Source organism: Rhincodon typus, chromosome 20 (assembly GCF_021869965.1).
Source record: "Rhincodon typus isolate 14 chromosome 20, sRhiTyp1.1, whole genome shotgun sequence".
Classification (NCBI taxonomy): domain Eukaryota; kingdom Metazoa; phylum Chordata; class Chondrichthyes; order Orectolobiformes; family Rhincodontidae; genus Rhincodon; species Rhincodon typus.
This window is the reverse complement of record NC_063351.1, coordinates 27,026,800-27,041,232: the sequence shown is the minus strand read 5'-3', so window position 1 is coordinate 27,041,232 and position 14,433 is coordinate 27,026,800. Positions and strand designations below refer to the sequence as shown.

General features: G+C 40.7%; 1 protein-coding gene across 1 annotated transcript in view; it reads right to left on the bottom strand.

Moving 5' to 3' along the window:
* The window catches only part of LOC109914527 (inactive carboxypeptidase-like protein X2), a 141,161-nt gene that overhangs the window by 111,285 nt on the left and 15,443 nt on the right, over positions 1-14,433 (bottom strand). The window contains exon 3 of the mRNA XM_020514124.2: positions 1,133-1,242. Coding sequence (XP_020369713.1) covers positions 1,133-1,242 — 110 coding nt within the window. The remainder of the gene's footprint in view (positions 1-1,132; positions 1,243-14,433) is intronic.

The following is a 14,433-nucleotide window of genomic DNA, read 5'->3' as shown; positions in this document are numbered from 1 at the left end:
CTTCTCAAGGGCAACAAGGGATGGGCAATAAATGCTGACCAGGCAGCACCACCTAAGTCCCGTAAATGAATAAAAAAAGACTTGGGGAGACCAAACGCAGACTGGGTGTCCACTTTGCAGAACACCTACATTCTGTCTGCAAAAATGACCCTGAGTTTCCAGTTGCTTGCCACTTCAACACACCACTCGTGCTCCCTGGCCATCATTTCTCTCTCAGGCCTGCTGCAGTGCTCCAGTGAGCCTCAGCATAAGCTCGAAGAGCAACATCTCATTTCCACTTGGTGATCTGTACCCTCATGGACTCAACATCAAGTTCACTAAATTAGAGCAGATTCCATAATTCCATGTCTTTTATCCACCTCACATTTAGTCCTGTTACGCCACGGGTTGCTATTAGCACAGTAACTAAATCTCATATCCTCCTAGGCTCCATGGGTTGCATTCAGCACAGCTCACCCATTTTCTCACTTTTAGCTCTTATTATCTTATTCAGCATTTCTGCTGTGGCCTGCTATCCATAATCTCCATGTTTACCTATCCCTTTCATGGCTCTCTCTCTGGGCTCTGACTTCACCGAACCGCTTACCTCTCCCCTTCTAACCCTGCCACATTCCCTCCACCCATGCACTGCACCACCATGACCCAACACCCACCACACCCCCACACCCCCACACCCCCACCCCCACCCCCACCACTTTGGCTTCAACATAAACACCAGTTTTTTCCTAACTACTAACAGTTCTTCCCACAGACGTTGCCAGACCCACTGCATTTCTCAAACAATTTCCGTTTTTGTTTCAAATCTCCAGAATCCGCAGTTCTTTGTTTTATTTTCCAGTTCTCACTACTTTGATACACACCCACTGTCAAGGAATCCCTTTCCGCTACAGTATCTTAATGTACTTGCTCTATTAAAGATGAGATTAAAGAGCTAGTCATACATTAAATGAAATTATCGTAAACATAGTTAGGCAGATAAAATGACAGAGAATTTATATAAATTTAAATCCTGCCACCTACACCTGCAGTAATATTCTCTTGATGGTGCTTCTTTGATGTAATACTAACCTCAGTTAACAAAGTCGAAGAAATCGCCCCTGCGCCAAACATAAATATTCTTTTAAATACATACCTGGATATTCAGTCTGCCTCTGTGAGCCCCCAAGCCATAACGCTGCACAGTAGATGCATGGAGCTGGAAGTCATCAACTCGCAAAGCCTCCAAGCCCAGAGGAGGACATTCTGGTAAAGAACAGGAGGAAATAATTCAAACCTGTAATACATCAGCACTAAGCACTTTAACACACCAGCCTGCCCCTGCCACTTATTGTTTCTGTCCGGTTGAAATGTTTTCTTGGCTATTCATGTGATAGAATTCCACAAAGGCAAATAAAATATAATAAATTTTCTTTCAACCTAATCCCTTCTTAAATTAAAATGCCTGTTAAAGATATTTCATTCTGCTTTTATCTTATTTTAAACTTGGATCAGTGATATTGCTCTAACTTTTAAACTGGAGATCATGGGTAGAAAAACTAATCCTGGATTTGAGTACATTATCTGGGCTGACTCAATGCAGCACACTGACTCGAGGATCTATTGTCATTACCATATGCTGCACTGGTAATTTCTGTTATTCGAATAAGAGGGTTCTTTCTAGTGGCCTGGTCATTATTTATCCTTTAACCAGCATCACTAGAACAGATGATCTAGTCATTATCAAGTTGCTGACTGTGGGTGTTTATCGCGTGCAAATTGTCTGTCACCTCTCCCACATTATTTCAAAGGCCTAATTTCAAAGATACTTCTCTGGCTGTAAAGCACTTTGGGATGTCTTAGATTGTGAAAGGTACTGTAAAAATGCAAGTCTATTTCTTCCAATTATACCAATTGTCTGAAGTCCACCAACACCCATGAGGCACAATCTCCCTGCTGGATATCATGCCAGAATTTTGAACCAGAGCTTCAGTTTTTACTGTTTAGAATTGTCTGGAACAGGACCTGGATCCTACACTAACAGACCCAAAGACAGAATGCCAAGCTCTATACCAAAAGCTCACTTATACTTTTACTGAAACCCACTATTAAACAAATAATGTTTCCAACTAAAATGTTAAATCAAACATGCTTTACATGTTTGTGGAGCATTGTGGATAAGATTGCATCCCTCAATGGAAACTTCACCATTTGTTTCATATACAGTTCTTTTAAAATGGCTACAGTTTAACATGAAATTTTCTGACTATTCACAGTTCAAGAATATTAGATCAGAATCCTAGTAAGAAATCAGTGAAGATAAAGTTCTTTTGATAGATGCAGAAGCAGATTTCAAAATATTAATGTCTGCAGCTTAATGTGAAGTTGTAATTCTAGCTATGATTAAGTTAGGGTAGAAATATTCAGCAAAAGAAAAGTCACAAGTTTCTACAATTGAAAATGCTGAGGTGTGAAGACAGTAAACATCATGACTGCTAGCTAACTTTAAAATATGGTTTTATTTGAAAGCAATTCTGGCTACTATGTTTGCATTCTTGCAAAGACTTCTTGGCTCAATAATCACCTGTGATTCATGTGTTATGTAAGGAAAAGTCATATTGAAAAGCTGCTGACAAGAGAAATCTGACTGTTTTTGTCCAAAGAATCTACGGTTTGCAAACAGGATACAGGAATCAACTTTCTAAAAAGAAAATAAGTACTGTAGACTGGATCTAAGGGTGGAATATTCCCAGGCACTGAATGACATGGTCATTGGCGGGTACTGGGGAGAATTATGTGAGGTTAGCAGTGAGAAGCTTCCTGACATCAAAAGCATGATGTCCCATTTTCCAACCAAGTGTTAAACTACGAGCCAAGATTTTCACTAGTGAGAGGCTAAAGGACTTTTTGTATGAATCAATATCCTCATTGTTCTATCATTTAGTCCCTTTGATGTGCAGTTTCTCATTCTCCCAATCACAAGTGGAGCCACATATAAGTCAGAATGAGCTAGAATCTCCATCAAATATTGTTGTCCTTACTCCTCAACACAAAGAATGAAACTCTAAGTTTTATAGATGGCCCTCACCTCAGTTAAAAACAATTGCATTGATTTGTGTACTAGAGTTGCTAATACCTAATACAGAACAGTACTGCTGAAATCCTGACAAAACAATCAATGTCAAAATCATCAGCAATCCCAACGCAGACCGGATAGCAGTATTTTAGCGCTTAAATTTCTTCTGGATATGCATATAAAAATGTTTGAAAATAACACCCACAAGACAATAGAGGAGTCGAACCTATCTCCACTTTCTTGTATAGCACACTCTCATTGCTGGTTTTTCAAATGTGCCACAAATTCCAGACAATGATTTTCTCAATCTAAAGGAAATCTAATTACCAGTCCTTGACATTCAATAGCATTACCATAACTGAACTCCCCAACTATCAACATCCTCCAGAAACTGAACTGGACCAGCCGTATAATTAGTGTGGCTACAAGACTAAGTCAGACGCTGAGAATTCTGCCACGAGCAGCCCATATCCTGACTTCCAAAGACTGTCCACACAGTTCAAGTTGAGGGTGTGATGGAATGCTCTCCACTTGCCTGGATGAGCGCAGTTCCAATGACACTCAAGAAATATGACACCTTTCAGGACAAAGTAGTGCAGTTGATCAACACCCTTTGCACCTTAAACCTGTGCTTTCTTCACCACTGACCCCAGTGGTGGTAGCAGTGGCTGCCATATACAAAATGCACTGCAGTAACTCACACAGGCCTCTGTGGCAACACCTACCCATGCCAACACATTCCCATTTCTACCACCTAGAAAGAGAAGGGCAGCAGATATAAAAGGTCACCACCACCTGCAATTTGCTTCCAAGTGACAAGCCATCATTTCTTGGAATTATATTGCTCTTACTTCTCTGTCACTGAGTCAAAACCCTCAAGCTCTTTACCAATTGCACAATGGGAGCGCCTGTACCACATGAACTGCAGTGGTTCAAGAAAGCAGCTCGCCACCACTTGCTGAAGGACAGTTAGGGATGGGCAATAAATGTGTCCTAATCAGGGACACTCACATCCTATGATCAAATAAAATAAAACAAATGTGGCCCCGCTGGTTGCAAAGCATAAATCGCAGATGTGACAAAATTTGTAAAATAACAATGTTGCTGAGATATAATGTATTCTCTTACCATATAATATTATTTAACAACTGTTTTAATTTCGGTTACAAAATGTGACCTAAGGATATCTATCTCAGCAGCTTAAATGCAGTGCTAATAGTGTTGCAGCTATCTCAGACAAATCTCACAGTTTCTCATAAATGTCTATAAGAATTGAATCTGAAACACATTATATTCTGACATTATAAAGTAGTGTACTAACTGGCAGGCATACTAAGGCAAGAAGAGGTCAAGCCAAATGATGAATATGGCTGGATTATTACTGTCTTCTATCAAGTAGGTAAGATTTAATCATATAATGCTACAAAGGACAGTAACATTGAATTAAAGGATTTATAGTCACACAGAAATTGTTATAGCTTCCAACGCTGACACTGAAAATTAGTCATACAGAGAAATATATTATACAAAATAGATGTTGAAGAAAAGAAGTCAGCATCTTAATGTTTCTGTGTGAAATTGAGATATAACATTTTCAATAAAATGTGAAATATGTATCATTGTTAATTTTTAACAGAGATAAAAAGTTTGACACAAAATATGGTCCATGTTATTTTAGCAATAATAATATATGGATCCATGTGAAAACTTTGCCTTTCAGTGCTGGATTCGATTGGTTGATGAATGCGCTAGTGTCGCTTAATGTATTTCTAGTAATTGGAAGCGGGATTGAGAAAGTCAACTGTTGAAATATCAGAATTTTTAATTGCGAAGCCCTGCAGAAGCTATTAAATTTACACCAAAATTGTAATTGTTTGACATAGATATCATTTCTGACTTTTCATATAATTTTTATATCTTTTAAGCAAAAGAATATACAGGATCCAATGAAATAACTTTGGATTTTCTGATTAATCTTTAAATAAAATCAGTTAATATTTTTGGTAACTCACAATTGTTCCTTTTGTCTATAATCTAGCCAAACGACTCTTTGGAGTTATTGCATCCTCTGCGTAATAATTACTATTCAATTGTCTTTTTGCTTCCCTCTTCTGAGTTTTGGCCAATGCCCCTATTCATTTTACAGAGCTTGTGAGCATCTCTGCATTCATCACAGAAGTGTGAATGCCAATGACTATTAAAGATTCCAGAACCATAATATTGCCAAGATTCTGGTGTTTATTATGGGGATGGAGTGAATGCTGAATTGATCTTTAACAGTGTGTGAAACACTGGAATTAATAAATTAGCACCTTGTTTCACATCTGTCCAGCTTCTTCCTATTGATAGGCAATGGTTTGGAAATCAGCTAGAGTTAGAACAGGCTGCTGACTCATTATCAACCAATCAGCACATCTCCAGAGGTCATTTTTATTCATTTTATCTCTGTAGTGATTGTAACAAGGTCAGCCAGGTGAACCGCGTAGAATATGAGTTCCCTGATTGGGGCTGCTAACCTGGTCTAATCAGGGAGCCCTGGCTGACAGATAGAAACAGGAATATGAGAGATTCTGTTCACTACAAGAGTTGGCTCTGAGGAAGCTGGACCGGTGTCAGTTACAATGCACATGTAAATAAAGAGTGACTTGGTGATTGGCTTCGGTGGAGTTATTTCAAACTCAAAAATTAAAACACAATTACTTCACCAAGTTACAAAGATTTTGTCGAAGATGGGGTGTGGTGCAATGTTATTCAGACCCCAAACCTACAAGAAAATCTTTATAAGGTGAGTTTCTGATTGTAGCAAAATGGTTCAATTGATTGAGTGCAGGATGCAGCAACAGAAGATTAAAATGCCAGTGCAGCGAACCACGTCTCTTGTCCGTCTGAAGTTGCAAAATTATACCACATCATAGAGGATGAACAAAAAGCAGCAAGGGTTGCCAACCTGCTACTTTTCCCTCTTCAAACCTCTTCTATTACTGAGCAATAAGAACATGGATCTGTGCCACACACATATAGGACAAAGGAAAGGAAGTCAAAATTCCTCCAGTTCTTTAGCAGATTCAGATTTCGCTTTTATCAACGGAATAAAAGACTCTAAGAGCACTGCTGTGATTGACCTATTTGAAGGCATAAAGTCATTATATATGACACGATAGGCTGGATTTATTACTTATTGGCGGGGTAAAGGAGACAGAAGGGGAAGTGAGTAATCTATTTGCTCCCATCCCTGTGGTTACATCATAGTCATATCAAGCACAGCTGACCATTGGGAATGTTAGCCAATGAGCATGGTGTACTGGGGTTCTGCTGCAAATCAAAAGCATGGAGTAGGACATTCAGCAGGTGAGGCAACTGCAAGTCAGTCCCAGCTACCCCTCACCGTCCCACTTTCTCCTCATTATTCTGACAGCCTGTCGAACATGAACAAATCTGGATTATGCTCACGAATAAATATAGTCACCTTCAGCAGTAGTTTCTGCTGTTTCGTGCACCCAGGAATCTGTTTGTAGCCTTTTCTTGCACTCATGTGTCAACTCTGCATACTCATTCCCAACATTTTCCCTGCACACTTTCTGTAAAATGGAGTAGCTGATGAAAACCTTAGTCTGTTGGGATTTTAACGAGTTGAATTGCTTCTGAATTTTTTATGAAGATGGCCAGGCTTCTCATTTCAGGACTCACTCATTTTTCACATCATCAGGGGCTGATGAGATGACCCAAACATCATTGTAGTGCTGGGTGCCCCTGATTTTCCTTCATCAAATCCATCTTTATATATCTGAATGTTTGGCATGTTTGTTCCAACGTAATGATATTTGGAGTCAGTGAGAATAAAGCCAGATGTAAACCATCAGATGAATTACTTAAAACCACCAAATAGATTTAAAATACCCAGAGAAATGCAGTCGGAATTAGAAAGTGAAGTGAAAATAAATAAACTTCTAGATTTTAACTCTCAAATTTGCAGAAGTGGAGATGTTGAAATTATAGAGCTGGATCTTACCCATTTCTGGCCAGTCCAACTACAGTCAAGTCTTTTCTCTCCAGGAAGCCCAACCAGATTTCTCACTGTATCTTTACAAAATCATCTCATTAATTACCTTCCACGACCCTATCCGTCCCTCACATCTAATTGCCACCACATCTCACCACATGCAATTCCCACAACAATTCACTACCCAACAGATATCCCACAAAACATCAGCCACATTATCTTTACAAACTCATTGTCCTCTCAGATGAGGACTGGCATTCCAAGCTGCCCTGACCAGTCAAGGATGGAGTGAGAAGATGCCAGAGAGGGTGAAGATGGTATCTCAATTCACTGACAGGGGCCTGGAGGTCCTGTTGAATAGAGCCATCCAGAGGTGGGGCATTCTCTTCCTGGAGGACAGGCAGAGGAGGCCATGTCATCAGACTCTACCAGCCAGGTCTGAGCTCACCACACAGGCCAGTGAAGTCTCCAGTGTCTGGAGGAACACAGATAATGCAGAAAATGGCAGTCAATGACCTTCACCACTCCATCTGGGTAAGTGCCCCATTTTTCACTGTGTCACCTCATACTCACTCTATCTCTGTTACTGAAGCTACCAAACTCATGTTTGAATAGTCTCAATATCACCTGCAAAATCCCCCTTCATAAGGTCTGCTCCACACCTCCTGACCACACCACCAACACCTCACCACCCTCCCCGCCCCCAGACAAATATGTCTCACCTCACTAACCCATGTGTGCCCTCTGGGTTGTTTCCTCAGTCCTTCAGAACACCTCACTACCACACGCAACAGCACTAACAACCAAAAATCCACAATCCCCCTCTTCTTCTCATTGCAGGAGAAGACAGCCCATAACAGGGCAGAGAGAACCTTAGCGAGTGGAAGGGTTCTTAATACCGGTGTCCTTAACTTCTTTGAGACAAAAGTCCTGGCTGTCATAAAACAAGACTGGGACTGCTCTGGCAGTGATGCTGAGACATCCATATCCTGACAAATGGCTCTTTGTTCCACAGCAACTCTCCCTTTAATCCCACTGTCACTGTCATTCACTGCACACCAGTTCTAACCACTGGCAGTGATACCTTCTCTCTATTGTATCTTGCAGTTTCTGTTGACCTGCCACCCATGACATCTGAGGATGACAGCATGGAGGCTTCAGAGGAAGCATCAGCAAGGCTGCTATCTGCCCCCTTCACCAGTTCAGGTGCAGACCTCTCGGGAGCAACCGTTGATATAGAGAGGGTGGCTACACAAGCTGGTGAGCACCTCCCAATAACAACATCACAGCTGCTGAAGAAAATACAAACAGCGCAAGCAGCTTACACTCAGAAGGTTGCCTGAGACTAGGCCCCTGCACCAGTGGGAAGAAAATTCTGTGTGTTGGCAGTCAGGGTCTGTATCCAAATTCACAAGAAGGAGTAACAGCCACAGACAGGTATCTGTGACGCAAAGGTCCTCATTGCCCAGAAGCTGCATCAGAGAAATGGATCCTGCAACCAACTGGTTGCCTCCATGGACAGGTTGGCAGCCAAATCAAGGGCCATGAATTATCCCCCTGACACCCCCTTCCTTCCCCACCCTGGAACTTGTGGAGGATTGTAGGATTGTTTTTTAATGTGTAGGTCTGAACGGTATTTGTCACCACTGCGAGTGTGTGTGGTGGTTGGTAGTTGGGTGCACCAATCTCCCCTTGCCTATACTGCACCCGAGATCTGTCTATTATCAGTCGTAGAGGAGACACCACTGGTGAGCCTAAACAGTGGAGGTACTTTTCTTATTTAAAAAGAACTGTATGATGGCAGTAGGTGCAAATACACTACTGGTCAGGCATAATTACTAAGAATCCTGTGGGTTATACCAAATGCATCTGCTCCCTAAGACAGTTTTATTATCTTGAATTTCCTTTGCAGAGGAAATCTTCATTGCTAACATAGGCAATCAACCAATAACACAATCTGGAGGATTTTTAATCTCATGGAATACTGTTGTGCTGTTGAAAAAAAGTAACTGAGTTTTTGCTGTATTTTGAATTTCTGCATCAGGCAATATATTTTTGATTGGAACAGGTACTTGCTTTTTCACACTACCTTGGATACTTAAATCAGGTTATTTCTTCTGTCCTGGAAATGTAGGCATTAGTCTGGCTCCCATGGAATCGTATGTAGTTCATCTCCCTCAATTTGTTGGACACCTTCAGACGCCCACTCCCTGTGCCTTTTACCAGCTTCTTGGTGAATGTTTATCTTCAGAGTGTTGAGTTCACCATTTTGCTGCTTCCTCAGCTGCTATAGTCTCTCTCTGTTAAATTTCAGTTGCTGATTGACTGCCTGGGTCTTCTTAATCTGGTAATGCGCCTGAAGTGTTAAATCCACTTACCTTCAAGAAAACATTATTCTAGTTATCATTATGCTGGAATTTACTCCTCGAGGTGGAAGTCTTTACGTGAAATTTGAACCTTAACTCTGTCACCATGGATTTGCCACTCTAGTCGGTCTTTCATGCCAGGCAAGAGAAGGTTGAGGTAATTTGCTGCCACCAATCCTCCATTGTCTGCTAAATCTAGGATGTGTCTAATTATCTGTGGTAGGCGATAGATCACTGGCGAGTCTAAACAGAAGAGGAACTTACCTTATTTAATAAGATGGTTCCTTGCCTGATATTAAAAAAAATACAACTATATTCCTAAGCAGGCACAATTACTACGGATTTTTTTAATTAACCTGTTTTTCTAATCAACCTGTTCAGAGACGTTATTACACATCTCTGGCACAGGTGGGACTTGAACCCGCATCTCCCGGTCCAGGGATATGGACATTACCACTCCACAACAAGTGGGCTCTCACAATTTCAATGGACTCCCAAAAACTGCACGGAATATATCTGTTCCCTGCAAAGGCTAGCGCAGAACTAAACTGTCTCCACCCAACGATTGATATCATCAGATTGGGTGGAGCAAATGCAACTTCAAATGAACTCTCTCAGAACTGTTTAGCTTATGCAATATTTCTGATGACACCATCAAGAACTAACTGCAATTTTGTCAAGAAGTCTAGGCAGTGACTGATATCATAGGAGCTCCATCAAGGGCCACAAGATGCCCAGAAAGATATATAATCATAGAGTCATAGAATCATACAGCAGGGAAACAGACCCTTCGGTCCAACCAGTCCATGCCGAACATGTTCCCAAACTAAACCAGCCTCACCTGCCTGTGCTTCACCTATATCCCTCTAGATCTTTTCTATTCATGAACTTATCCAAATGTTGTTTCTGCACCTGCATCCATCACTACCTCTGGAAGTTCATTCTATACACGAACCATTCTCTGTGTGAAAAAGTTGCCCATTATTGTTTTAATTTTTGTTTGGATTACGCAATGTGTACTCCAATCAGATATCTCTATCAAAAAATAAATCAGGGTTCTATAGAATCTTTGCTTGCATGTTAAAAGAGACCTACCATCTCACACAGTATTTCAGTTGTCCAGTGGTAGGCCTGTTGTATAATTGCGGGTGGGCCAACAATTGGAATTAATGGGCTGGTAAGCCTCCTGACTCCTTTTATAAGAAACTACCAACCCAATAATACCAAATTTCCCAAGGAACACTCAATTTCAGTGTTTCTAAATAGACAAAAATCTCCACGTGGTGAAATGTCAATTAGTTTCAACCTAAAATTAGATTGTTTTATTTTGATAATCTTGGAATTATAAGATGGTGTGTACTCTGACAGATAGTAATGAAGCAGGATTCAACAATATGGCTCACAACAAGACAACAAATATGTACAGTTCACAAAATGAGGTGAATAAAAAACGTTGCCAAACATTCCCCCAGTTGCAAGCGATTCATTTAATTATAGAACAGAACAATCCATTCTATATTCATTTTATGTATTTTTTCCTTATGTGAGTAATGAAACAAATCCAAAAATAATCTCATTCTTGCAATCTTAAAACTGAAAATTTTGAGCTCATTTGAGAAGATATGGAAATTATTTGGAAAGCTACATTAATGTAAAAACTGAGTGAGTGGAATGGTAAACAGTTAATGGGTGAAAAGATTTCCTTGAAAGCATTCCAAGGTACGATTGGCTCCTTACCTGAAGCATGGAATTGCAACAATACTCGCTTCATTGACACTGAAGGATGTGCCAGATGAATTTTCCAGGCTCCCGCTAAGAAGTAATACAGAGCTCTAAAAAAGCTCAATTGGCCTTTGAGGAAAACACTATCATTCCTGGAAAATGGAAGCATGCTAAAATACTTCTCTCTGATTTATGTCTGCAGGGTTGAAAACACATGGCCATATGTTCAATTCGTTATTTCCCATTCTTTCCTTCAAAATTAACAGGGATAATAGATGGCAACAACATCAAGGATTAGTGGATCACATCATCAAAGAATGGAGGAAAAACTGCCCTAACATCTCTCTCACTTTTCTCTTGGTTTTAAGGGCTAATTCAATAAAATCCTTGTGGCAGATTCTTTGACCACCATGAATGACACTGCATGTAAACTCTGATTTCTCTTCACAGATGCTGCCAGACCTGCTGCGCTTTTCCAACAACTTCCGTTTTTGTTGATAAATGACACTGCGCTGCTGATTGCAAATATAAAATCAATAAAGGCACTCCTTCCCCAGATGTCAATTCTTTTTCTCAGCTGTCATTCTATTCAGGCGCTATTGACTGGCCAAGCAGCAACTTTTCAGTGTCTGAAAGTTTAAAAGTATAATGGGTGGAATAGCGTGAGAAAACAGGGATGGATGAAATGTAGCCATGCATGGCTACACCACCTGCAGCTCACACATCAGAGCAGGTTGGCAGAAAAGTGGGAAGTGTGATTTGAGAAGGTGCTTAAAGCTGGAATATACCATCATTCTGGATAGTTTCAATGAAATTGGCTGCCAGAACCTCAGTGACTACGTCTGCCCCCTGCCAGTTCTTTGCTGTTCCTTCCTGTTATGTGCCACCTTGTCCTGCGCAAGAGAGGGGAGAGTTCAATAGATGCAGTGCAATGCTGTTGGATGAACAGCTGAAAACATGTGGAAGCTATGAGATATGGATGTGAGGTGTGCAGCAATAGTAAACATAAGAGTGAAGTTGAAAATGTAAATGTTAGAAATGAATCCAGATTGTTTGAGATTACTGATGATTGAGTACAGGTGATGTCTTGCATGAATTCATGGGAGACAGTGACGTAGCAATTGTATCACTGAACTAACATTCAGCTAATGCCTGGGAACATGAGTTTCTCAATGAAAATAATACAGAATTGAAATTGAATTGAAACATTAAAAAGGCACAGGGTCGACAAGATTAAAGAGATAAATGCATGGGTCAATGATTGGTATGACAGAAACAGATTCAAATTCATGGGACATTTGCACCAGTTCTAGGGAAGGAGAGAGCTCTTCTGATGGGATGGGCTCCACCTGAATCCCAGTGAGACCAGAGTCCTGGTGAATCACATAACTAGGCCTGTGGATTGAGCTTTAAACTAAAAATCAGGGGTTGGGTTCAGTTGCATGGAGAATTATGGAAAAGCTTAAAGGGGAGGAGGACTCATTAGAGATTATTAAAGTTTCCAGAACAAATAATATGACAGAGTGCATGGAAAGGGTCAGGAATCTAACTTCAGGCATAGCAGAGAAGGGGACAACTATGAGAAGAGGGGCAGTCAATGAAGGACTGAGGGTGTTGTACCTAAATGTATACAGCATATGAAATACGGTATTTGAGACTATAGCACAGACTGAAATTGGCAGGTATAATGTTGTAGGTATCACAGAGATGTGACTGAAGAGGATTAGGGCTGAGAAAGAAATTTCCAAGGATACACATCCTATTGAAAGGACAAGCAAATGTGCAAACATGTCAGAGTTGCCTTGTTATTAAGAAGTGGAATTAAATCAATAGCAAGAAGAGACATAGAGTCAGAAGGCAAAGAATCTGTGCGGGTAGAGTTGAGGAAATGCAATGGAAGAAAATCTCTGATGGGAGTTATGTACAAGCTTTCTATAGTAGACAGGATGCAGTGAGGAAAATAAATCAGGAGATAGAAAAGGCATGTAAGAAACACACTTCTACAATAATCATGGGGGACATCAATATGCTGGTGTACTGGCAAAATCAGGATGGCAGTAGATCTCAAGAAAAGGAATTTATATAAAGTCTATCAGTTTTCTTTTGGAGCAGCTTATGTAGAACTGGCTAGGGTACAGGTAATTCTGGATTTGGTGATGTATATGAGGCTGACTTGATTTGGGAGCTTCAGGTGAGGGAATCCCAAGGGGACAGTGACCATAATATGATAAAATTCACCCTGCAGTTTGAGAGGGAGAGGCTGGAATCAGATGTAACAGTATTACAATTGAGTAAAGGTAATGACAAAGACATGAGGGGGCAGATGGCCAGAAGTGATTAGAAGGGGACCCTAGAAGGGAAAACGGTGGACCAGCAATGGCAAGAGTTTCTGGGGGTAGTTCTGGAGGCAGAGCACAAATTCATCCCAAGGAAGAAGAAACATATTATCGAGGGGATGACGCAACCATGGCTGACAATGGAAGTCAGGGACAGCATAAAAGCAAAAGAGAAGCGTACAATGTGGTGAAGTTTAGTGGGAAGCCAGAGGATTAGGAAACTTTTAAAAACCAGCAGAGGATATCAAAAAAGCAATAAGGGGAGAACATGATGAAATATGAGAGTAAGTAATGTAAAAGAAGATTGCAAAAGCATTTTCATATGAGACAGATAAGAGTGAACACTGGATATTGGACGCTGGAAAAAGAGGCAAGAGAAGTAGTAATGGGGAACAAAGAAATAGTGGGGAACCTAAATCGGTTCTTTGCATCGGTTTTCTCAGTAGAAGACACCAGCAACATACCAGAACTTCAAGGGAGTCAACAGCAGTGGCGAGTGTAGTGATCATCACTAAGGAGAAAGTGCTGGGGAAGCTGAAACGTCTGAAAGTGGATAAATCACTTAGACCAGTTGGACTATACCCCAGAGTTCTGAAAGAGATAGCTGAGAAGATTGTAGAGGCATTGATCATGATCTTTCAGGAATCACTGGAGTCAGGGAGGGTGCCAGAGTATTGGAAAATGATTAACATAACACCTCTGTTTAAAAAGGGAGGGAAGCAGAAGACACGAAACTATAGCCTGGTTAGACTGATCTCAGTCATTGGTAAGATTTTAGAACCCTTTATTAAGAATGAGATTGCGGAGCACTTGGAAGTGCATGATAAAATAGGGCTGAGTCAGCACAACTTCATAAAGGAGAGGTCATGCCTGAGAAATCTGTTAGAATTCTTCGAGTAGGTAATGAGAAATTTAGACAGAGAGCTAGTGGATGTGATCTATTAGGATTTCCAGGAG